General features: G+C 35.7%; 1 protein-coding gene across 3 annotated transcripts in view; it reads left to right on the top strand.

Moving 5' to 3' along the window:
* Positions 1 to 24,134, top strand: part of Exoc6b (exocyst complex component 6B) — a 564,774-nt gene that overhangs the window by 250,385 nt on the left and 290,255 nt on the right. For all 3 annotated transcript variants that reach the window (XR_006150728.1, XM_042699684.1, XM_042699683.1), the window contains one exon: positions 23,911 to 23,994. Coding sequence is in view for 2 of the 3 variants with exons in the window: in XM_042699684.1 (XP_042555618.1) it covers positions 23,911 to 23,994 (84 nt within the window). In the remaining variant the exon portion in view is untranslated. The remainder of the gene's footprint in view (positions 1 to 23,910; positions 23,995 to 24,134) is intronic.

Below are 24,134 nucleotides of genomic sequence, written 5' to 3'. Positions count from 1 at the left end.
TGGGTATTTATACCAAATTTTCTTAATCCATTCATCTACTGAGGGGCATCTGAGTTGGCTCCATATCTTAGCTATGGCAATGAATGTGGTTGTATGGTAACTTTAGTATGGTTTGTTTGTGGTCATTTGGGTAAATGCCCAGGAGTGACACTGCTGGGTCACGGGTGAGCTCTATGTTTAGTCTATTGAGGAACCTCCATACTGCTTTCCAGAGTGGTTAAACAAGTTTACATGCCCAACAGCAGTGTAGTAGTGTTTCCTTTTGGCCACATCCCTGCCGGCATCTTATTATTAGATTTCTTGATAATAGCCATTGTAACTGGGGTGAGGTGTAATCTCAATGTAGTTTTGATTTCCATTTCTTTTATGGTCAGAAATGTTGAACATTTCTTCCTGTGTCATTGGCTATTCTTATTTGCTTTCCAGAGAAGTTTCTAAGTCTCTAAGTCTTTAGCCCATTTGTTAATGGTGTCGTCGTTTCTTTGAGGGGATTTAATTTTTTGAGCTCTATATTTTAGAAATGAGCCCCTTGCCTATTGTATGGCTAGTGAAGATCTTCTCCCAATCTGTGGGTTTTCTGTTTATCTTGCTAGTTATGTCCTTTGCCATGCAGAAGCTCTGCAGTCTCATGCAATCCCATTTATCCAACCTTTCTTTGATTTGTTGTGTTTCTGCATAGTTATTAAGAAAGTTTTGACCTGTGCCAAAGAGCCCTAGTGTTTCCCCTATTCCTCCTGTAGTATTTTCAGGGTATCAGATTGTACAGTGAGGTCTTTGATCCATTTGAAGTTGATTCTGGTGCAGGATGGTATATACAGATCCAGCTTCAATTTTCTTCATGTGTATAGCCAATTCTGTTGAAGAGGCTGGCTTTCTTCCTTCCATCCTGTTGTTTTGGCTATGAGTTTGTTTCTGGGCCTTTGATTCCATTCCATTGGTCCTTAGGCCTTTCATGTGCCAATACCAAGCTGTTTTTGAAGTTTGGTATTGATATTCCTCTAGCACTGTTCTTCCTGCTAAGGATTGCTTTTTCTATTTAGGGTCTTCTATTATGCCATATGAATTTTTGGTTGCTTCTTCTATTTCATTAAAGAATGATGGTAAGTCCCTATCTTAGGGTTCACAGTGCCTTTTTCTTTCTTGCTATTGTTGCTAATGTATTTATAATGTACCATGTGATTTTTTGTTGCTTTGTATGTCCCTCCCCCATGGTATAACTCCTGTTTTCACTGTATTTGATGTTGGTATAATTTGGGGAGGGGAAGGGAAAACACAAAATGTTTAAATAGGGATACAGGTTGACCCATTGTAACAATGAGATGTACAAGACAATATGTTGAAAAATGAACTTCACAATTTAGGTGAAAAAGGGTGTGGTGGGGAGGGGGGAGTGTAGTTGTGGAGGTGAGAGGGAAGGGATGATAGGGGAAAAACAAAGAAGGAGGCAACAACTTGATAAGAAATGCACTCATTACCTTGCTCATGTAACTGTAACCCTCTGTACAGTATTTTCACAATAAAAAACTTATTAAAAAATAAAAAAAAGGGCTCACGAACTTTTGCCCAGAAAAAAAAAAGAATGGTGGTGGGATATTGATGGATATTGCATTGAATTTGTAGATAACTTTTGGTGTATTGCCATTTCACCATGTTAATCCTCCCTATTCAGGAGCATGGGGAAATTTTCGACTTCCTTAGATCTGCCTTAATTTTCCTTTTTCAGGTTTTTAAAGTTTTCATCATAGAGGTCCTTCATTTCTTTAGTTAATTCCTAGTTTTTGTTTTTGTTTTTTAAGCACTTACAAAAGGAGCTGCTTTCCTGATTCAGCGTCCATGTTGTTTTTATTGTTGTTACTCAGATATTGGTTCTCTTTACAGCCACTCAGTTTATTGTTACAATTCAAGGGCACTTAGACATGATATGTAAATGAGTCAATGACTATATTTCAGTTAAACAATTTACAGAATAGGCAATGGAAAAGATATGAACCCGTGGGTCTTGGTGTGCTGAATTGTGGAAAAATTGGCTATAAAGGACACTTTTGAGTGCATGGGCAAAACTGGAATATGATGATCCAGTACTATAAGAAAATGTTAAACTTCCTGAAATTGGTAACTATTCTGGGGATACCTTTATTCTCAGTGAAAGTTGTATGAAATATTTAGGAATAGGAATATGTGATGTAACATCTTAGTTTTTTTTAGAAATCCATAACTTAGCAATGATATTCAGTAGGTGCTATGTTGAAAATGAACTATACATCTTGGGGGAAAGAAGACTGGGAAGGAAAAAAGCTGGGAGAAGACAAGGTAAGAAGTGACATTGTTGAAAAAGAAATGTGCTCATTACCTGACCTATGTAACTATAACCCTTCTGTATGTCACCTTTACAATAAAAATTTTAAAAATCCATATTTTGGGTTCTATATTAGTGAATTTTGTGGGTTCTACATTAGTGAATTTAACCAAACAGAGATCAGAAATATGCTATAAAGATGGGCTCAGTAGCTTATGCATATTATTCTAGCTACTCAGGGGACCAGGCCAGGCAAATGTTTGCTAGACTTCTATCTTGACAGAATTGGATAGAGTGGTATATGCCTTTCATTCCAGCCATGGTAGAGAGTATAAACAGGAGGATAGTAGGCCTGGCTTTTCTGCTTAAAAAAAAGAGAGAATGTCAACAATAAACAAAAGAAAAAAGTGAATACTGACCCCCAAATTGTGAATTATGTAGATGCTTTTCCCTTGCCATCCTCTAAACAATATAGGCTATCAACTATATTATATTATATTATGTATTACAAGTAATATGGTGATCAGTTAAAGTATGTGGGAGTATGTGTGCAGGTCACTTGCAAATATTGTGTCAGTAACTATAAGGAAGGTGAGTGTCATGAAGTTTGATGTACATAAAGAGTCCTGGAACCAATCTTGTGTTAATACTGAGACACATCTCTGCTGGAGATGATTTATGCATGGTAAATCAACATATCAATAGTAGCTGAATATAGGTAATGGATACATGGGTCTTTTGGTATTATTAATTGTAGGTTTCTGTAAATTGAAATTTTCAAATGAAAGGTTAATCTGGGCTCTAGTGACCCATGCCTATAGTCTTAGCTACTTAGGATGCTGAGATGTGAGGATCACAGTTTGAAGCCAGCCCAGGCAGGAAACTCTGTGAGCCTTATCTCCAAAACCACCAGAAAACAGGAAGTAGAGCTGTAGAGCACTAGTGCTGTGAAGCACTCGTCTTGAATGAGAAAGCTCAGGAATAGTGCCTGAGTCTTGAGTTCAAGTCCCAGGACCTGTGCATGTGCAAACACATATAGTTATAAATTAAATATATACCTAATAATAGAGAGGAAAAATCTTTAAAAATTTGTAGTTCCCTTAGACACTCTTGATAGATACCTATAAATAAGAAAAAATAAGCAAAATATAAGTTGAGAGTGAAAAATCTGTGATTGATATGATAAGGGAAGGCAAGCAGACATCATCATCCTTGGACTAATCTGAGTGCATTTAGTTACCAAGAGGCTGTAGTCTTGGGGCCAGAAGTTTTAGTGAAGTCTAAAAATGATGTGGAGAGCCACATTTTCCAGACTGTGAAACACAGGGTACCTTGTTTAGTCAGCACAAGTTTAGGTCAAATGTGGTTATGAAAAACAGATGAATTCTGGTGATCAAGTTGTACTTTGACAAATATCCCATTGTTTGAACATGCAGTAATTTCTGAAAAATGTGAAGCAGCTTGGACTGCAGAGATTGAGTTCTCTCTTCTTAACTCCCTTGCCTACTCACAAAGGTCTTGTCATCATGGGGAGTAGAAATAACAGGGCAAACAAAGTATGTTAGATGTTCCCTTCCCCCTTCCTTTTTGTTCCTTTTCTTATTGGCAAATCAAATTCTGGGCAGGCTGCTTTGTCAGCTGGAGGTCTTGTACTACTCCTGGCTTTGGAGATGGCTTTTATGCTTCAGTCTTTGGATAGTAGTATGTTCTAGTGAATTACTTTGAGTTTATCCCATTGATTGAAAATGGCACTTACGGTTAGCGAGGCATTGTTAAATTTTACTGACTCCTCTGGCCTTAACTCTTTTAGCCAATGCCTATTCTTACCACTAGAGGCTCATTCATAGACTTTCTGTTCTGGTAACTTAAGTAATGTGGTAATAAAACATTTGATACAGAGGATTGTATCACATAGACTCAACATCTATTTGTTTGATGGATGACTTCTTTCATTATATGCTTGTATTGTATTAATTTTGTTGCTACAGAATTTTGTGCCCCTTTATTCATTCCTCTGTTTATTACATATTCATTGTATGTGTAGATTATGTAGAGCATATGGACCATTCTTGATTAATTGCGCAGAATTTCTGTTAAGATAAGAGACAGTCTGAATTGATATATGCTGTAAGATACTAGATTTTTGAATACACATACTAAAAAGAAGGAATGTAAAATACTTCATTAATAATTTTTATATCGATTGCATATTTATATGATAATATTTTTCTGTATTAGGTCAAATAAAATACTACTGAATTTAATATCACCATTTGTAAACTTTTTGTTGTAATTATGAGAAACCTTAAAATTATATTTATAATGTGTTTTATGCTTCTGTTGAACATTTCTGCTTATCAGATAGGAATTAGTATATATGAATCTTGGTGTTTACTTCCCCTTCTCATAGAGAAGGATTTCCCAGTCATTTCTAGTGTTAAAATGTTTAACATACTTTGTTTTTTTGTTTTTGTTTTTTGTTTGTGGGGCTTGAACTCAAGGCCTGAGAGCTGTCCCTGAGCCTCTTTGTGCTCAAGGCTAGTGCTCTACCACTTGAGCCACAGCACCACTTCCAGTTTTTGAGTGGTTAATTGGAGATAAGAGTCTCAGAGGGATTTTCTGCCCAGGCTGGTTTTGAACCATGATCCTCAGATCTCAGCTTCCAGAGTAACTATTATTACAGGCATGAGCCACCTGACTCCAGCACAAAGACTGCCTTTTCTGAGCAGAATATATGGAGGATAAAACTATTTTCACCTGGAAATGGTGGTTCTTTAATGCCATGGGAAAGTAGTCATGATGTGTTTCAGTTCCTTGCCAATTATTTTATTTTCTGTATACCTGAAGCTAAGTCTTCATTGTATAGGTTACATTATTTGCACACAAATCTTATCCTTTAGAAATAGTGGTGATAATCTTAATATGTTTTATAATCATAGTCCCATAATTTAGATTAGTTTATTTTTCTTTAAATGGCTAATACATGATACTACTAGCATATATAAATTTGGGAATGTTTATTCATTGCTCTAAGTTTCTACTGTAGAGGGACTTTTAGGGCCATAAGATTTCAGTGACTTGAGTACCTAAGAGGAAGCTTTTTTTCTTTCTTTTTTGGGTCCGGTCATGGGGCCTGAACTCTGGGCCTGGGCGCTGTCCCTCAGCTCTTCAGCTCAAGGCTAGCACTCTACCACTTGAGCCACAGCGCCACTTCTGGCTTTTTTCTTTTTGCTTATGTGGTGCTGAGGAATCGAACCCAGGGCCTCGAGCATGCAAGGCAAGCGCTCTACCACTGAGCCACCTTCCCAGCCCCAAGAGGAAGCTTTTTTTAATGAGATTATTGGCAACTTTAAAAGGATAGAGAAGAGAAGCTGACTTGCAATAGAGATGATTATGCAAAGGATAGAAACATGATTTTTAGCTAAGAACATATATTCCTGGACAAGGCTGGCTCTTTTTTGTTGTTGTGAGACTGGGACTCAAACTCAGTACCTGATGCTTTGCTCATTGGCTTGAGCATTACCAACTGAGCCATGCCTCCAGCCCCTAGGCAAGCACTATAAAAGGAAGCTAAAGTGGTAAATATTTTCTTCTTCTTTCTCCCTCTCCTCTTCCCTCCCCCCCCCCCTTTTTTTTTAGTTTTTTTTTTTTTTTTTTTTTTTTTTTTTGTTTTTAGCTTTTAGTTTTTAGAGACAAGATCTCACACTATGGAAGCAGGTTGGCCTTTTACTTTAGATCCTCCTGTCTTAGTGCCAGTGTCCCATGTGTGTGCTGGGACCACAAGTGTGCACCACCATGCCTCAGGTGTTTTTTTTTTTTTTTACAATGGTGCAAATGTGTATAATATACACAGTATAATTTCTGCAAATCAATTTATATTAATCAAGGGAGTATGATTGGAAATAAGCTTTTTAATGGGTCGCAAATCACTTAACCTAACAATGTATGATGAAGAATTTAAAATTCTGTTAAAGGACACCAAGAATGAGAGAATTCTTTTTAAAAGCATGTTGTCTTGTAAGAGAGTACTAGAGGTGGTAAGACCAATGGAATGGACCATATACATGTGAGACATCACATGTGTACATTTTCCTTCTTCTATGCTACTAAAAACAATTTTTAAAAAATATTAAGAAAAAATGGGTTTTCTGAACTCTATGAGATTGTCAGTTTCTTATGAATTGACCTTATAACATCAGAAATTCAAATAGAAATTCCAATTAGAAGATTATGGTAAATTTGTTATTTATTCTGATTCATCTAATGTTGCTTGCTGTCAAACAGGAGGTTGCACAGTGCCCCAAAGAAGTTTTCTAATATTCTACAGGGAAACATTTGTTTGGCATTGTTTTTAGCTTGGGCTAGCCTTTGATTGTGATCCTCCTCCCTGTGCCTCCTATGTATCTGATAAAACAAGTATGAACCACCACACCTAGTTTATACTTTCAGATAGCATCTTACTTTTTGCCTGGCTGGCTTTGTACTGTAATCCTCCTGATGTCTGATTCTCAAGTAGCTGGGCGTATGGGCAGGCGCTGCTATACCTGGCCACTATCTGCTTTTTAAACCTACAGCATAAAATATTTTAAATTTTTTATCTTGCTATTTCAAATAATAAAAGCTAATTATTTAAAATATTAAAAATAATTAAAAACATTTCCTGCGACCTCTGTGAAATATTCTTAGGAACATGTAAAACACAGAAAATCTAGTATAATTTTTACTTTGATGTCTAACTCTTTCTCAAAAAAACCTTTGACAGAGGGCTGGGAAGGTGGCTCAGTGGTAGAGCGCTTGCCTTGCATGCCTGCGGCCCTGGGTTCGATTCCTCAGCACCACATAAGCAAAAAGAAAAAAAACAGCCAGAAGTGGTGCTGTGGCTCAAGTGGTAGAGTGCTAGCCTTGAGCTGAAGAGCTGAGGGACAGCGCCCAGGCCCAGAGTTCAGGCCCCACGACTGGACTCCCCCCCCAAAAAAACAAAAAACCTTTGACAGGAACAAAGTGGAAAAAATGTTACAGTGCTCTTGAAGAAGGATAGTTTTATATTCTTTCTTGCCCATTTGACAGTCGTAGCCCTAAGGTATTTTACATTCAAACATTGTAAAATCTGAAGTGATTTGTACTTTTCTATGGCACTTTTACACATGCTTTATCTCATTTAAACCTCATGATCCTTTCTTGCAATAGACAGGTTTTATAGGGATTTACATTGCCTTAATGGTTGAGAGGATGAACACTTATTGAGATGAATTGATCTGTTCAATGAATCACACAGATCTAGTGGTTGGCAAAAGTTGGATCCAAGCCTGAACATCAGAATCATATTTGAAACCTACTTTTACTTTACTCTGTTACTGATACTGCTTTTAAAATGCAAATTGCTTTACAGTAAGTAAATGGACTTTTTCCATAATGGTACATGCTAATGGTATTTCTAAAAAATACATAATATTGTTTTGCATTGATTCTGGTCTGCAACGTTTGAGAAGAAAGTTACTTATTAAAATTTTAATACGAGTAAAACTCTTGCAGTTTCTGGAAAAACTATGTTAAAAATAGCAATAGTGTCCTACCTTCTCATATTGGCAAAGACTTAGAAATCAGATGTAAGAACCTGGAGAAAGACATTCCAATAAACCACATTGGTTTTGGCTTAGAAAAATGACTGGGTAGAGAGAGATGCTGACCAAAATCTGTTTAATGGTTTGCTCCAAAAATTGGGAGTTTTGCCTCATGAGAAACTCTAATAATGTGTTAGTGTCGTCATATAAAGCCTCTCTGGGTTTGTCAGGGTTTTTTTTTTTTTTTAATGAGAAATTACTCTTTGCTCTGTGTTCTTCAACTCTAGACCTGGCTTGGGAAAATCAAGAGGGGAGGGGCAGGTGCTAATACTGCTGTTTTAAAAGGATCACTGCCAGCCCCAAGTTAGGCAGAGCCAAACTCATTTTGGACTGGTCTTCGATCATCCTTCCTTGAATTGCCTAATAGCCCTTTATAATGCCAGGTTAATAGTGCAGTTTGTTCCAGGGTAAGGCTTCATTTGGGCCCTCCCATTGAGAAAAGAGCAAAAATTTCCCTTCCTTTTAGGCATAACTTTATTACTTTTTAAGGGAGACCTTCAGATATTTGGCTAATACAAAAGACCTTTTGTGGGAAGTTTCCATGAATATGTCTTCTGATGCCTGAAGTCATCCCATATAATATATCCACATTGCATATTTGGTATTTTCTGAGTCTGCCTTCTGATGCCTGAAGTCATCCCATATATTATACCAGCATTGCATATTTGGTATTTTCTGAGTGAGGGATGCCAGCAGATAGCCAGTGCCATGTCTGTAGTGACAGATAGTGGATGATCTCAGGGTCAAAAAAGTGTTGGTTTATAGTCATCTGTTGGTACCAGGACAGTGAGTTCGTTACCACTATATGAGTGTTAGCATTGTTAACTCTACCCATGCCAATTCTAAGGCATAGCACAAGAAACGCTTTTATTCCTCCCACTTACCATCTTCAGGAAGGAATTTTATTTCCTCTTCTTATTTTATTTTTATCTTGGCAACTGGCTATTTCTATACAAATCATTCTGCTCTAGGCTCCTTCCATTGTTCTAGTCTCTTTGTATCCTGGACTAGTGAGATTGGTCAGTGGACATGGTAGATGCTTCTGTTACTTTTTGTTTCTTTAAGAAAAGGTAACTAAGGAAATAATTTAATGTGTTTTCTAAATGTCATTGCTCCCTATTTTATGCTAGTTTTTGAAACATGATGATGATGATGGTGATGATAGTACTTTTACCATTTCTTGAATATGAAACTACATCCTAGATACCACGTGTGATTTGCATAAATTATCTTATTTAATCCTCAGAACTACCTGACAAGCATACATGAATATACCTATTTGCATGGGCAGCAATTGTGGTGACTTAGATTAAGTTGCTTAAGATCATATAGTTAGGGCTGAGAAGGTGGCTCAGTGGTAGAGTGCTTGCCTTGCATGCATGAGGCCCTGGGTTCGATTCCTCAACACCACATAAGCAGAAAAAGGCAGAAGTGGTACTGTGGCTCAAATGGTAGAGCGCTAGCCTTGAGCTGAAGAGCTGAGGGACAATGCCCAGAGTTCAAGCCCCATGACTGACGGGGGGGAAGCAAAAAACTTATTCTGTACTTGTTTAAGTGTGACATGTTGATTTGCAAGTACTTTTTGATTTGGGTTTAACAGTATATGGAAAATATATTGAAGATAATTAGATTATACATAGAGAGTGGTAAACACTTAAAAGGAAGTAAGGTCACTATATTTCCCTTAAATATAGTATTGGTACATGATAACATCCTGTGTTGATATAGATGACATATATGTACATATGCACACATATATCCTAGAATAATCACTAACATTTTTAATCAAAGAGAAATGCTAAAAGTGTTACAAATAAATGGGGATTTTAAATAATATTCAGATGGTTCATAGAAGTTAAGAAAAAGCAAACAAAAACTATGATAAAGAGAATAACCATACAATAAAACATAAAATGGCCAACATAAACTCTGAATATAAATTATCACATAGCAATAATAAGATATTGACAGAGCCGACCAAGAAATTTTGCCAGTTGTATGCAGTGGTGTACCTGTGGTTGCAGTGACTCAGGAGGCCAAGGCAGGAGGATTATGAGTGAATGACAACAACTGGATGTTATATTTAAGAAAATTAATTCAGATGTAATTATAAGCAGGTTGAAAATAAAAAGAATGCTGAGAATTATATCATATAAGTATCGATGAAAAAGAATTTATATTTATATCAAGCAAATAAAAAATTTTCAGAGACAAAGGTACATTATATAATGATTATAGGATCAGTTAATGATGATGACATAAATCCAAAATATAGAACGATAGCCCCAAAACAGAGCTGCAAAATCTTAAAACTGATAGAACTAAAAGGAGAAATGGAAAAAAATCACAATTATAGTTGGAGATATCAAAACTAGTATTAAAGCCGGACACTGGTGGCTCACGCCTGTAATCCTAGCTACTCAGGAGGCTGAGATCTGAGGATCTCGGTTCAAAGCCAGCCTGGGCAGGAGAGACCGTGAGACTCCTATCTCCAATAAACCACCAGAAAACCGGAAGTGGTGCTGTAGCTCAAGTGGTAGAGCGCTCGCCTTGAGCTGAAGAGCTGAGGGACAGCGCCCAGGCCCAGAGTTCAAGCCCCACGACCGACCAAAAAAAAAAAAGAAAGCTCAAAACTAGTGTTTATAGAGCATTCTATACAACAATAGTATAAATATATACTCATTCCTTTCAAGCATCCAAGAAACACCAAGTTAAAGCCTATTCTGAGTGATGACATTTCAACAGTTTGAAATCACACATATTCTTCAGACTAGAAACCAGTAAGAGAAACAGAACAAGAAAATCTTCAGCTACTGTGTGTGTGTGTGTGTGTGTGTGTGTGCGTGTGTGCGTGTGTGCGTGTGTGCGTGTGTGCGTGTGTGCGTGTGTGCGTGTGTGCGTGTGTGTGTGTGTGTGTGTGTGTGTGTGTGTGTGTGTGTACGCGCGCATGCGTGCTGCTCCTGGGGCTTGAACTCCGTATTTGGTGCTGTCCTAGAGCTTTTTTGCCCAAGGCTAGCGCTCTACTGTGAGACACAGCTCCACTTCTAGCTTTTTGATGGCTAATTGGAGATAAGTCTCATGGACTTTCCTGCCAGGGCTGGCTCCAAACTGCCATCATCAGATCTCAACCTTTTGAGTAGCTAGGATTACAAGTATGAGCCATTGTTGCCCAGCTCAAGGTACTTTTGAACTAAATGATATACTTCTATATAATGCCTGGATGTAAGAGGAAGTCTCAAAATTAATATAATTATATGCTAAGTGGAGTGAAAATAAGTTTTGGGGACACAGGCAATATTAAGAATGAAATTTATAGCATTAATTATTTAGATAAAAAGAAAGAAAAACCTATTAATACTGTAAGCTCTTAATGTAGGAACCTATACTCCCAAGGTAAAGTAATTCCAAAGCAAGCAGAATAAAAGGAATAATGGTAAATGCAGAAATCAATTAAAAGCAGAAAGCTCTGTAGAAAATCAGTGAAAGAAATGTTTTTCTGTTGGAAGATTTATAAAATGGACAAACATTTCAAATGACTGGCAAAGAAAAGAAAAAAATAATAGGAATAAACTAGCTATTACTACAGAATGTATAGCTATCAAAAAAGTATGATAAGAATTTTTGAATAATTCTGCATAGATAAATCTGAAGGTCTATAAAACATTGATGAAGTTTTTTGAAAAACTATCACAATTCATCTAAATATGACATTGATAATTTAAATAGCCCCATGATCACAAGAGAAATGAAAATAATAATTTTCTATGATAATTTTCTATAATAATTTTCTATGATAGTTTCTAATAATCCAGGCTCAGATAGTTTCACTGAAAATTCTAGGAAATATCAATTTTATATAATCTCTTACATAAAATAGAAGTAATGAGAATACTACCTAATTTCTCTTATGAAGCTAGTAGGAACCTGATCACAAAATGACAGTGTGAAGAGAAAAGCACAGACTAACATCCTTCATAAATGATGTAAAATTTCTTAGCAAAATATTAGGTAGTGCTCAATATTTAAGGAGAATATATGACAAAACAAAGTTATTCCATGATATCATTTGTGAAAACTGAAGTGATCATATTCATTTACAGAGTATTTGACAAAATCTAAAGCATGTTTTAAAACAGTAATACCTATGGTTCTGGCCCTTTCCTATAATCCCAGGACTTCCTATATTCCTAGTACTTGGAGGCTGAGGCAAGAGGATCATGAATTTGAGGCCAGCAACTACACAGGGAGTTCATTGCTATTCTTAGCTACTTAGCAAAACTCTGTCTAAAAATACCTTAGGCTGAGGATGATGGTTCTGTAGTAGACCACTTGACTTGCATGCACAAGGCCCCAGGTTTGAATCCCATTCCTGTAAATAACACAAAACCAAGGAGAACAAAACTTCCTCAACTGGGTTAAGAGCATATGCAGAAACTTATATCTGACTTTATACATAGACATGAAAAATTTCCTCTAAGGTCAGGAACAAAGCAAACATCTGCTGTTACCACTCTTTTTAATCTTTTAAACAATAGGGATTTATTTCTCATTGTTCTAGAGGCTTGAAGTCAATAGAAGAAAGCTTCCAGCAATCTTCTCCATAGTGGAAAGAAAACTCTGTTCTTTTCAACATTGTGTGACAGTAATTGCTTTCATGTAGGCGCTACTGTCATGACCTAATCGCATTCCCACTGCCCTTTCTCCTAATACCAACACATTGGAGAATGTTTTGTTGTGAAATTTGTAGGGAATGGAAATATTTAGGCCATAGAAATCATATGCCATTTAGTCCTGTAGTTGAATAAGTTTAGGAATAGCTGATTGAGATCTTATTTCTATTTATTTTGTGTGTGTGTGTGTGTGTGTGTATGTGTGTGTTTAGTTGTGCAAAGGAGTTACCTTTGAACACAGCAGTTACCACTCTCAATCAGTGTACTGCAAGGAATTCTATCCAGAGCAACAAGACAAAGGACAAATAAATTGACAAAGAAGAGAAGACTGTAGCTGTTCTAACTTGAAAAACCCAAAGAACCAAAGAAAAAATAGCTAATATTCATGACTATAACAAGGTGGAAGAGTGAACTTATAGATACCAAAATTAGAAGAAGTTCATTAAGATTTTTGTGGTAAAGTCAAGATTCTTCTAAAATTTGTAAGGGAAAGCAAAAAATAAAGTAAAATATTTCCTTGATTTCTCTCCTTGAAGTGAGAGAAATGAATCTAGGTAATAGCAAGTCTTATAAACTAACACTAATGAATGGTAATCTAATAAAATTTTTAGTACAAAATATTGTAGAAGAACAGTGTATTTAAATATAGAACATAGTAATAAGTTTTAAAAATCAAAATGTCTTATAAACCTACAGTTATCAAGACTAATTGGTATTAATAGAGGGATAGGCATGTTAATCAATGAATGAGAATAGAGTGCAGAAATAGACCTGCAAAAAATTTGACAAAATAACAAAAACGATTGAGAAGTTGACTTTGTGTTAAGTAAATATCCGTAGACCACCCTCCACAAAAAGAAAAAGGAGATTTTGAGTTGTCACCCTGTTATGAAAATTGTCGTTGTATTTTATATGAAGTACAGTATGTAGTTAGATGTAGATCTATAAAACTTAGAAAAAAATAGGGAAAAGTTTTTACAGTCTATGGGTAGGCAGAGAGTACTTAGATGGTAACCATAGAAGGAAAAGGTTATTAACTGGATTGCATCAGAATTTCACACTTGCACTGTGATAAAGATCTTTATGAAAACACATAAAGATAGAGTGAGAGAAACATTTCAAACCACACATCTAACAAAGGAGTATAATGAGAATACATACCTTTTAAAACTGAGTGGTTAAAACGTCCCCAAGCAGTACAATGAAGAATTTAGCAAAACAAGTCTGGAGAAACAATTAGGCATATATACACTTGGCAAATAAGTAGATGAAATGATGTTCAGTATAATTCTGTATTCATTGTAGAAATCACATTAAAGCTACACTGAGCTAAATGTATGTACATTTAACAATAGTGACGTTGCAAAAGGCTAGCCCATATTCTAGTGGCTTGTGAAATGTAGAATGCTATTAACCACGCATTTGATAGTTTCCTAAAGACTAAGCATGTGTCTTCCATGTAACTTAGCAAAGTATTATTCCTGGCCAATTTATTTCAGAGAAATGAAAACTGAGGTGAGTAAATAAACAGTGAGATATTGGCAAAAATAGAATCCTGAATGAATCTTCAGTGGTTTATATTGAGTAAAATAAAGGAACCTGAGAAGGTAACCTACTAAATAATTTCATTTTGTAATGTTCTTAAGCTGACAAAATTGTAGAAGTAGAGAGAAGATTAGTGGTTATCAGTGCATCTTGATTCTTATAATATCTGTATCCTGTATCCTCTTATCCAATACCATTTCCTAAATATACCATTGGTAAACTAGGTGAATGGCATGTGAGATTTTTCTGTATTTTAGTTGATAATAGTATGTGGATGTTTAATTCTTTCTTTTCTTTTCTTTTTTCTTTTTTTTTTTTTTTTTGTTGGTCGTGGGGCTTGAACTCTGGGCCTGAGCGCTGTCCCTCAGCTCTTCAGATCAAGGCTAGCTCTCTATCACTTGAGCTACAGTGCCACTTACGGTTGTCTGGTGGTTTTATTGGAGATTAGCATTTCATGAACTTTCCTGCCCGAGCTGGCTTTGAACCGCAATCCTCAGATCTCAGTTTCCTGAGTATCTAGGATTACAGGCGTGAGCCACCTGCTCATTCTTTCATAATAAATAATAGTAGATGATGCAGCAACGATTTTATCCCATTTTTGTTGTTTGTTTTTGTCTTACGTTATTATTTGTCAGGTGTAGACCTAATATTGCTAGTTGTTTTAAAATATTCTGCCTGTTTTTCTGAATATCTAAATTGCAGTAAGTCAGAATAATTTATTCTTAGATTCTATTTTTTTTTTTGTTTCTGTACAGCATCTGTTATGGGGGCTGGAAATAGATTTGTTTATATAAAATTTCCCCAATCCTTACTTAAATATACAAAGATGGCTGTGTTTGTGTGTGTGTGTGTGCGCGTGTGTGTGTGTGTGTGCACACATGTGCTCACGCGAATTGAGTTCATTGGTATGTGTGAGTTCATTTGTGTATGTGTGCATTTCTATTAGCTTATATGTGTGCATATGCATTTGTGTACCATACACATGTGTATGGTAAATGTGACTTTGAACTGTAGAGAGGAACCATGTGTCTTTAATAAAATATTCACTACATACATTTATGTACTATAAAAAATAACTTGTATAAGTCAGTTTATAAAGTATTTCAGCTGAACCTCTGATTTTTGTGTTTTTATAGCATTAACTTCCTTGTATACATGGGAAGTCACTTAGAATCTGTATGCCTAGAATGTTTTCTACAAAATGCTTACACTATTCCTTCCTCTAGGTCCCTATCTTTCATTCTGAGGACAACAACCTTTCATTGTCTGCATCAATTTGTAAGATGATGCATTATTTTTATTTATGTTTTTCAAAGCCACATTTCCCTATTAGCTCTTTAATCATTGTTCAGAGACCTATCCATTTTGGCAGCATGAAACAGATTGGAGAATTATCTGGGAAACTGAACTTTCAAATAGTGAAATGCCTTAGCTATTTAGAAGATTGTCAGTTCTAAGTTAGGTTCTAGGAAACGTTCCTCAAAAATTGTCAGTATGAAATAGGGCATTTGAATAGTAACTTTGGAAAGCTAGCAACTTGGGGAATAGTTCTTTGTAGAAAATGCAGAAAGTCCCAATTTTCTTAACTCTACTTAAAGGAATGACTGTCGTTGTTTATCATGTGTAGGGAATTCTCTCAATAATTTTTGGTGTCTCTCATAGCTGGACAAGTAATTTGACTTACTTCCTTGTCACAATCCCTTAGTAGTCCCTGGTACGTTAGATATCACTGAATGGAGCAATGGAATTTGGGAGGTGTATATTTTAAATTATAGTTTTTTAGTACCATAATTTGTCTTTTAATTATGTTAAGAGTTAGGTTATGTTAAAATTTTCTTGTTAATGACTACAAATTTATTGAATTGCATTCTTTAAATAATCAGTGTAAAAGGTACACAGATTATTTGGGGGTAATGTTTCTCTAACAAAAGGACACTTATCTTAAAAAGTGAAATTCAAATCTTTCCCTGATCAATTGCCCTAATCATAGAGGAAGTCTGCGTTTTTGTCCTAGCCAAGTAAGTAAGTTGTAATTTTAAACAGTTTGGTTTACTAAGCATGATTAAGACACCATTCCCTTTGAGGTTTACCCTTTCACTTTAAGGTACAACTGTTTATCATCTTGGGTCAAAGGTTATAAAAAGTAGTCATCAATTAAAGCTTTATTGCTTGTAATTGCTAATGCTATGAAAGGAGCCAGCTGAACTGGATCTGATAATAAAAGACTCTTTGTTAAAATATTTAATAAATTAACACTCTGTCTTGGAAGCGGGAAGCTAATTACAAAGGCCAAGATTGTTAATCATAATGTTTACTTTCTTCAAAAGCACAGACTCAACTGCTCCATAATCATTAGACATCAGATTTCTTTCTTGCTCTGATTTTCAATCCTACACACTGTGTCAGTCCCCGGAGGGGATGCTCTTCTGTAGTTCGTGCTTGGGTATGGCAGGCGGAGGAAATGCCAAGACAAACACAGGTTATAGGGCCATCTTCAAAATAAACAGGACTCTGTTAGAACGTCAGACTGCCTCTGCTCTTTTCAAAAAAGGTCAGAAGTTTATGTAGATTCATTGTGGTAGGCTAATTGAGTGAAACCAAGAATTGGGGGCATTGGGAAGTAGTGAAATTTTTTGATAATAAATTACTAGTTCAATTATTCTTCCCACAGATAGTTTATTCTTCAAAGTATTTTAACAATATTGTGGTCCTTGAAATGCAGACACTTTGCACAGCTCTAAGATGTAGGTAGTGGGCCTGTATACATTCCTCCATGACTCCCAAATGACCTTACAATGGGAACTCTGAATGGGTGTTTGCATCTAGGAATTGAATGTTTCTAGATTTAAGCAATAGGGGGCATCCTGGGATTGTTCTTTACACATGTTTCTACATTCTGATCTTTAGGGCAGCTCTAATGAAAGAAAGTTCTGCTTTGGGCCTGCTGTGCAAATTAGCCATATGGTGAAGTGTAATATCCCGCTGAACATCATTATGGGGCCCTGTGAAACGTACTACCCTTTACACATGGAAGCAAATTAAAATGGCCCTTTCAGTTTTTTCTTTTAAACTCTGAATAAACCTGTCTTCACTTGGGTACTGTGATAGTTAAAAGGTAGTTCCAGCTGCAGTCAGGGTGGTGAAATTACAGACTTCATCCAAGACCAAATGGAAATATTGCTTCCTGTAGGCAAATCCGGAAGAACAATAGTGTGTGCTTCCCTTTTTCCATTGCCCTCCCTAGTTCTTTGTCTACATGTTCTCTACTTCACAATCTAAGGTTATTTTCTGCCTTGTGGTCAGTGAGAAGGACTCAGCACATTCTCCTATAGACCACATACCAATCAATATCTGCCAGGAAAGAAGTACTATGAAGATCTGTTGAGCCAGATAATGGCATTATAAATACTTCATGGAGAGGATGTGAAGTTTGTCCTTTGTCTGCTGTGTAGATGTATGGCCCTTATGCGGAAGCATCCTGATGTAAATTTTGTTTTTCTCTGCATAACAAGGCATGAAGATGCCACTAATGTTTAGAGATACAAGACTTAGTAATCATATGGTGGCTTCAGAGTGAGTGTGTGTGCTGTCCCTTCGGATCTTCGGGGATTACTTTCAGGGCTGGTTGAAACCAGTCTGAATGCTTAGGTTCCGTACATAACAGGGCATAGAATTTGCATGTAATCTGCACACATCCTCCGTAATTTTAAATCATTTCTAGATTAGTTTTCAAGGAGTGAAATAAGGGAGCACACTAAAAATTAAGTTACTCTCTTCAAGTGATGTGATTATGAATTGCTTTTATATTCTCTTTGCTCAATTACAGCTTACATATTTGACTTTTGTAATTAATACCTTAAAAGGAGAAAAAAATCATGGGAGACATCCACTAGCAAAAGATTAAATTTTTTTTTTTCTCTAAAGCCCAGAGCTGGTGGCTCACATTTGTAATACTCAAAAGGTAGAGATCTGAAGACTATGGTTTGAAGCCAGCCAGGAAAGTCTGCATGAGACTCTATCTCTAATTAACTAGCAAAAAAAACTGGAAGTAGAACTATGACTCAATTGCTAGAGCACTAGCCTTGAGTAAAAACGCTCATAGGCAACACCCAAGCCCCGAGTTCAAGACCCAGGACTGTCACCACATTATTTCAAGCATATTGTATAGTACATTTTAGGGTTGAGAGTAATGATTAGACTTAGGATATGATCACTGACATTCTTTCTTAAGTTTATCATTGAAATGATATAACCATGCATATTCAAATAAAATACAAATTTGGAAAATAAAGTACCCAATGAATTGAAGAAGAATATTTTTCTCTTGTTTAGGAGGTAAATAATAATATAATACATGATGTGGTCATTTAGTTCTTATACAAATTTCTCTATACATGATAAGAATTTTTTTTGAGATATGTTTATTATAATACAGACAAGTTAAATAAAATACTTATTTTGGGTGGGATGTACACATTTAAGTCATCCTTAACTTTTACCAAAATGCATTAGCTGCATAAAAATATGAATGCTTGTAATATTGATAAATAAGACTGATAATTAACTTTTTGTGTCTGTTGGATGAGTTGAATAGATTAAAAAATCTGTTTTTTGAATGATATATCTTTTGCTGTGTTCTATGAACAAACTGTATAAGACAGAATGTACTGTATCCCTTTCCTTTTGTATGGAAAGACAGTTTCACATGGAAAAATAAAATTCTGGCTTGAACATGTAAGTCTGAATTGATGAATATGTGACTGAGTATCATAGTCCATTTGTATTGTTATAACAACAGAAATCACAGACTGCATAATTTATTTCTCATGGGTCTGGAACCTGGGTAGTGCAAGGTCCAGGCCATGGCAGGTTCAGTTGATGATGACCAAGGTTTTTTGTTTTTGTTTTGGCTACATCTTCCAAAGAAGAGTGCTGTGTTCTGTGGAGGTAACAGAGCTGTAAGGAGGCAAAAACACTCCTTCAAGCCCTTTTAGGATTTCATCCAATCTTTGAGGGCTCTTCTCTCATTACCTAATCATTTTTATGGTTACACTTCAATATTTGCATTTTGAGGGACTCATTCTGATTACAGATTTGGGGATCTCTGTGGCTCATTGATTTTCCTTTCCAAATCTGCTAGAGTATGGGGCTAGAGGAAAAGGGTGCAGCATATGCTCTAGGAAGTCACTGTGAACCTTGAGTTTGTGAATACTGAATCATTGCTAGAGGAAATGTATGGTCTGTTTCCTTTGAGTTTCTGGACACATTTTCCATTAAGCAATTATGTGTTTATGTTTACAATATTTTATTTAATATATTGTTGACTTATTAACACGGAAGTTAGCCACCAGGACTCTACTAAAGTTTGCAGCTCATGTAACACAGAATTTTTCTGTAAGTCACATCACAAACCTTTTTGAACTTAGGAGCACTGGGTAGCATTTTAGTGCTATAGTTGGGGTCTATTTTAAGTAGCAAAATCAACAAAAGCACAAAAATGTAAAAAACGTGGTATTGGGTAGACTGAAAATGATACTTGTTTGCAGTGTGAAAACAAGCAAGGCAGAGGGTTGCCTTGCTTGACCTTAATTGGGAATGAGTATATTGGACAACTTAAAATTTTTGAAATTCTGCACATCTGTGAATGACTGAAAGAATGTTCAGTATTGATTTTAGAGTTACAAATAGCTGTTAGAAAGTAGACAAATTTGTAAATACAGTTTGTGAATAATGCAGATCAACTGTATATCTTTCCCTTGTGTTTCCTTTCTTATTAAATGATACCATAAAATCATTTACTCACATTAGCAACAGTACATATGCTTCTTTCCTTTCTATATCTTATATCTATATTCCATCAGTTACCAGGAGGTAACTGTCTCAGTCTCATTGATACTTTTGAACCTAATTTTTTTCTTTCTGTATTCTATTTGCTGTTTTATAATGTCTAAAATGTCCAAAACTCTTGTCCTTAGAACAGATGACTAAATAATTTACAAAGTCTTTCAGTCTTATTATGATTATTCTTGTTATCCCTGTATTTCACATCCTGAAATTTCATCAATGGGAATGTCTTTTAATTCTAGAGCGTGTAATATCTTTTTCCTTGGAATCTGTTGGTCTCTCTAGGAGTGTTCTTTCCCTTTCTCTCTGCTCAGTTGATTCTTCTGACTTATTTTATATTTAAGGGTTTAAATGCTATCTCTTTTTCCTGAAAAGCTTTTCTGATGTCTGTTCAGTCAGTGAACACCTCCTCACCCACGGATCCTATACCAATCCATAGGATTTTGTAGCTCATTGTATTATAGTTATTTATTATAGTATATATTGCTGGTTTACTTATTAGTCTTTAACTCTTAAGTAAAATTGAATCTTAAATGATATTAAATTTGTTGAATTTGGTCTTAAGTGGTGAGTGAAACAAACTTTCATTTGCCTATTGTTTTATATTTATATCTTCAGCACTTTTTATTCTAATATTAATGATTGTGGGTGATTGAAGTCTAGCCTGTCTGTTTCATCTGTTTTTGTTTATTATTTATTTTTTGAGCTGGTCCTCGCATTTGAACTCAGGGCCTAGGCACTGTTCCTGAGCTTTGTTACTCAAAGCTAGTACTCTACCATTTGAGCCACAGCTCCACCTCTATGTTTTTGGTAATTAAATGCAGATAAGAGTCTCATGGACTTTCTTGCCTAGACTGGCTTTGAACTGTGATCCTCAGATCTCAGCCTCCTGAGTAGCTAGGCCCAACAGTGCCTGGCAATTACCTTGATCAAAATGTCTGCTTCTCAAATTCTGTCTTTATGCCTCTATTCTACAAAATTGGCAGAGGGACTAGAATAATCAAAGGTTAACTTATTTAGCAGACCCAAGGGAAAATCCAACTTGGTTTTGTAAATGTGGAAGCCAGACTTATTATATAATTTTGTCCTTGCTTTTGTTTTTATTCTATTGAAGGAATACTTGAACAGCAAAACTATTTCCAGGTTAGAATTAAGGTTCATGACTTGGTTTTTATACAGAATTTTGTCATATATTTTCTATCATTTACAACAACAACAACAAAAATAGTATCTTAAGGTCTAATTAGAAAGAAGACCTTCCCTAAACTCTCAGGTAAGTGTATCTTGGCTACAAACCATGTTGAACATGTAATATCACACTATAATAATAAAGGTCCTTTAGGACTGTTAACCTTAAAATGAAAAGCCCTTCAGTGTGTACAGAATGTACTTGACATTTAATAATACCAGTATGTTTTTAAAATAGTGACAAGTGTGGAATATCTTTAACAAACCAAATAAAGGTTTCCATGTATTGCTTAAATAGAATCATTTACTTCCTCATTAATGTATGGGTGAAGAAAGACCTGAAAGACCTGTCCTACTATTTTGATTTCCTCTTATATGCAGAAAAATGTGTATACAATTATAATCTTTTTTTCTTTGCATTTTAAGACTTCTGTTTTTAAACTGCTCTAGGGCCTAACAATCCATGAACTATGGATAAAAGTCCAACATGCTGCTTGTGTTGTCAGGCTGACCTCTAAACTAAAACTGGTTTTACCTTTTTAAAACTTAAAAAGAATAATATTTTATGACAGGTGAAAATTATATGAAATTTGAAATTCAGTTTCTACAAATAGGGTTTATTGGAACACAGCCATACTCACTCATTTTATATATTGTTGGCTTTTGCATCACAGCAACAGAGTAGACTAGCTGCCCACCAACCTAAAGTTTACTACACTTTACCAGTTCTTGAGATGTATTAGTGTGTTTGCATGATTTAGTACCTTAAGTCAATTTTCTCATTTGAAAGCCAATTTAGTAATGTAACAAAGACTTCACTTGAAGTGAAGTGGAAGAAATTGAACTAGATTACATGAGCTAGATTCTGCTAGTGGTGGACAGCGCTTTCATTTTTATCATTGATTTCATTTTATAAGATAAATACTTGCAAAATGCTTATCATTTACCAGATAGATATTTCTCTGGCAGCTTAATAAATCTTGTAAATCCTTAGAACAACCATATGAAGTTGCATTTCTACAAATGAGAAAACCACAGCACCAGTATAAGTGAAAGTTAAACAAATAGTGGGACTTAAATTAGTAGAAGGGAATTTATATACAGCTATTTTTAGCAGTTATAAGGGACAAAGTCACAATTTGAATGTATTTATTTGATTCCCAAACCCCAGTGCTTTTACCTCTGTGTTTCCTTTTTGCTTATGAAGATCATTTAATCATAACCAAGGTATGCTATTTTACATTTTAGAGCTAGTATTAGTGTTGTACAGCTACTATACCAAAGCACTACAAACAACATGTCTTTAAAAAACAAATTAACGTGTCCCAGTTCTGGAGTTTTAGGGCTTTAACTCAGGGCCTAGAATTGGTCCCTTAGGTTTTTTTGCTCAAGGCTAGCATTCTACCATTTGAGCTACAACTTCACTTTCAGTATTTGATGGTTAATTGGAGGTTAGAATCTCACCAACTTGCCTACCCAGGCTCACTTTGAACCAGGATTACAAGATCTCAGCTTCCTGAGCAGCTATGATTATAAGTATGAACCACTGGTACTCAGCTCTAGTTCTAAAGTCTTGAAATTCAAATTCAGGGTGCCAGAAAAACAATGCTCCCCTCAAAACTGAATAGATTCCTTCTTTATCTCTTTGTGATTTATCTTAGTGACTAGTAATCCTTGGTTTTCTTTGGCTTGCAGTCTCTGCCTCCATCATGTGGTCTTCTCCTTGTGTGTGTCTGTCTTTGAGTCTTTTTTTCTCCTCTTTTACTAAAGGATACAAGTGACACTATTAATGTACACCTGGCACTAGGTAATTAGCCTGCAGTGGTGCTATTTTCATTTTAGGTTACTTAACTCATCTGGGAAGAACATGAATTTTGGGGAGATATTTTGACTATAATGCTCTTGAGTTTTGAATTTATCAGCCTGATACTGTTCTCTGAGCGTCTTTCATACTGGTCTCATAAACCTTATTCTGTAGGCAGAACATGAAGGAATCTGTTTCTTGTTTTTGGAGTTTAGTTCTGTCTCAGACATCTAGAAAGATGGATCCCCCTTTGTTCCTGCTTCCCTCCCCCCGCCGCTCCCCCTCCCCTCCCCGCCATTTTCTATTGACCCTTTCCTTATGATTCATTTGAAGCTTGGTTTTCATCCTGACAATTTTCTTCTAGAGTATTCTACAATATTTTAAGGAAAATTTTCTGATACAATAACCTATAGGATGGTTGTATGCCTTCATCTTTCTGAATTTGTGATAACTGATTCAGGATATAGCTTTGTGGAGCTAGTGATTAAGGTCTGATAATTTCATCACAAAGAATTTATATATCCTTCCTTATGATGTTTGTAATGTCCAGTAAGTGGTAGCAGTTATTTTTATTTTCTATTATTATTGTTGTTATTATTAAAACAGTGAAATTTTGTTTTTGCCAGTCATTGCCTGGGTACTGTTGCTGAACAACATTTACTCAAGGTTAGCTATCTTGGGCCACAATGTCACTTCCAATTTATTCAGTGATTTGTTGGAGATAAGAGTCTTACCATCTTTCCTGCTGATCTGTCTTAAAACTCAAATCTCAGCTTCCTTAGTAACTAGGATTATAGGCATGGGCTAACAGTGCTTGGCTATACCAGTGGATTTTAAGAAATCTGATGGTCCCTTGAATTCCAGACTAAGAACCATCTTTTTTCCCTTTAATTACAAAAAGAATTGGTCCAATTGTGTCAACTTATATCCTTTTGCTTATAGGGTGCCCGAGAAACATTTGAGAACTATTACCGAAAACAGAGGCGAAAACAGGCTCGTTTGGTACTCCAGCCTCCATCTAACATGGTAGGATTGTAATCTACCCTTGCTTCACATTTTATTTTTCCCTCCTTCTCTTCTTTTTGTTTTTGGGAGTAATAGTGATTAAATTAAAGGCCTTTGCCTAAGAAACACATGAGGAAATGTTCATCATCCCTGGTGGTGAA

This window comes from Dipodomys spectabilis, unplaced genomic scaffold (genome assembly GCF_019054845.1).
Source record: "Dipodomys spectabilis isolate Male_0828 unplaced genomic scaffold, ASM1905484v1 ptg000262l, whole genome shotgun sequence".
NCBI lineage: Eukaryota > Metazoa > Chordata > Mammalia > Rodentia > Heteromyidae > Dipodomys > Dipodomys spectabilis.
Note: the sequence above shows the minus strand (reverse complement) of the source record. Positions and strands in the feature narration are given on the sequence as shown.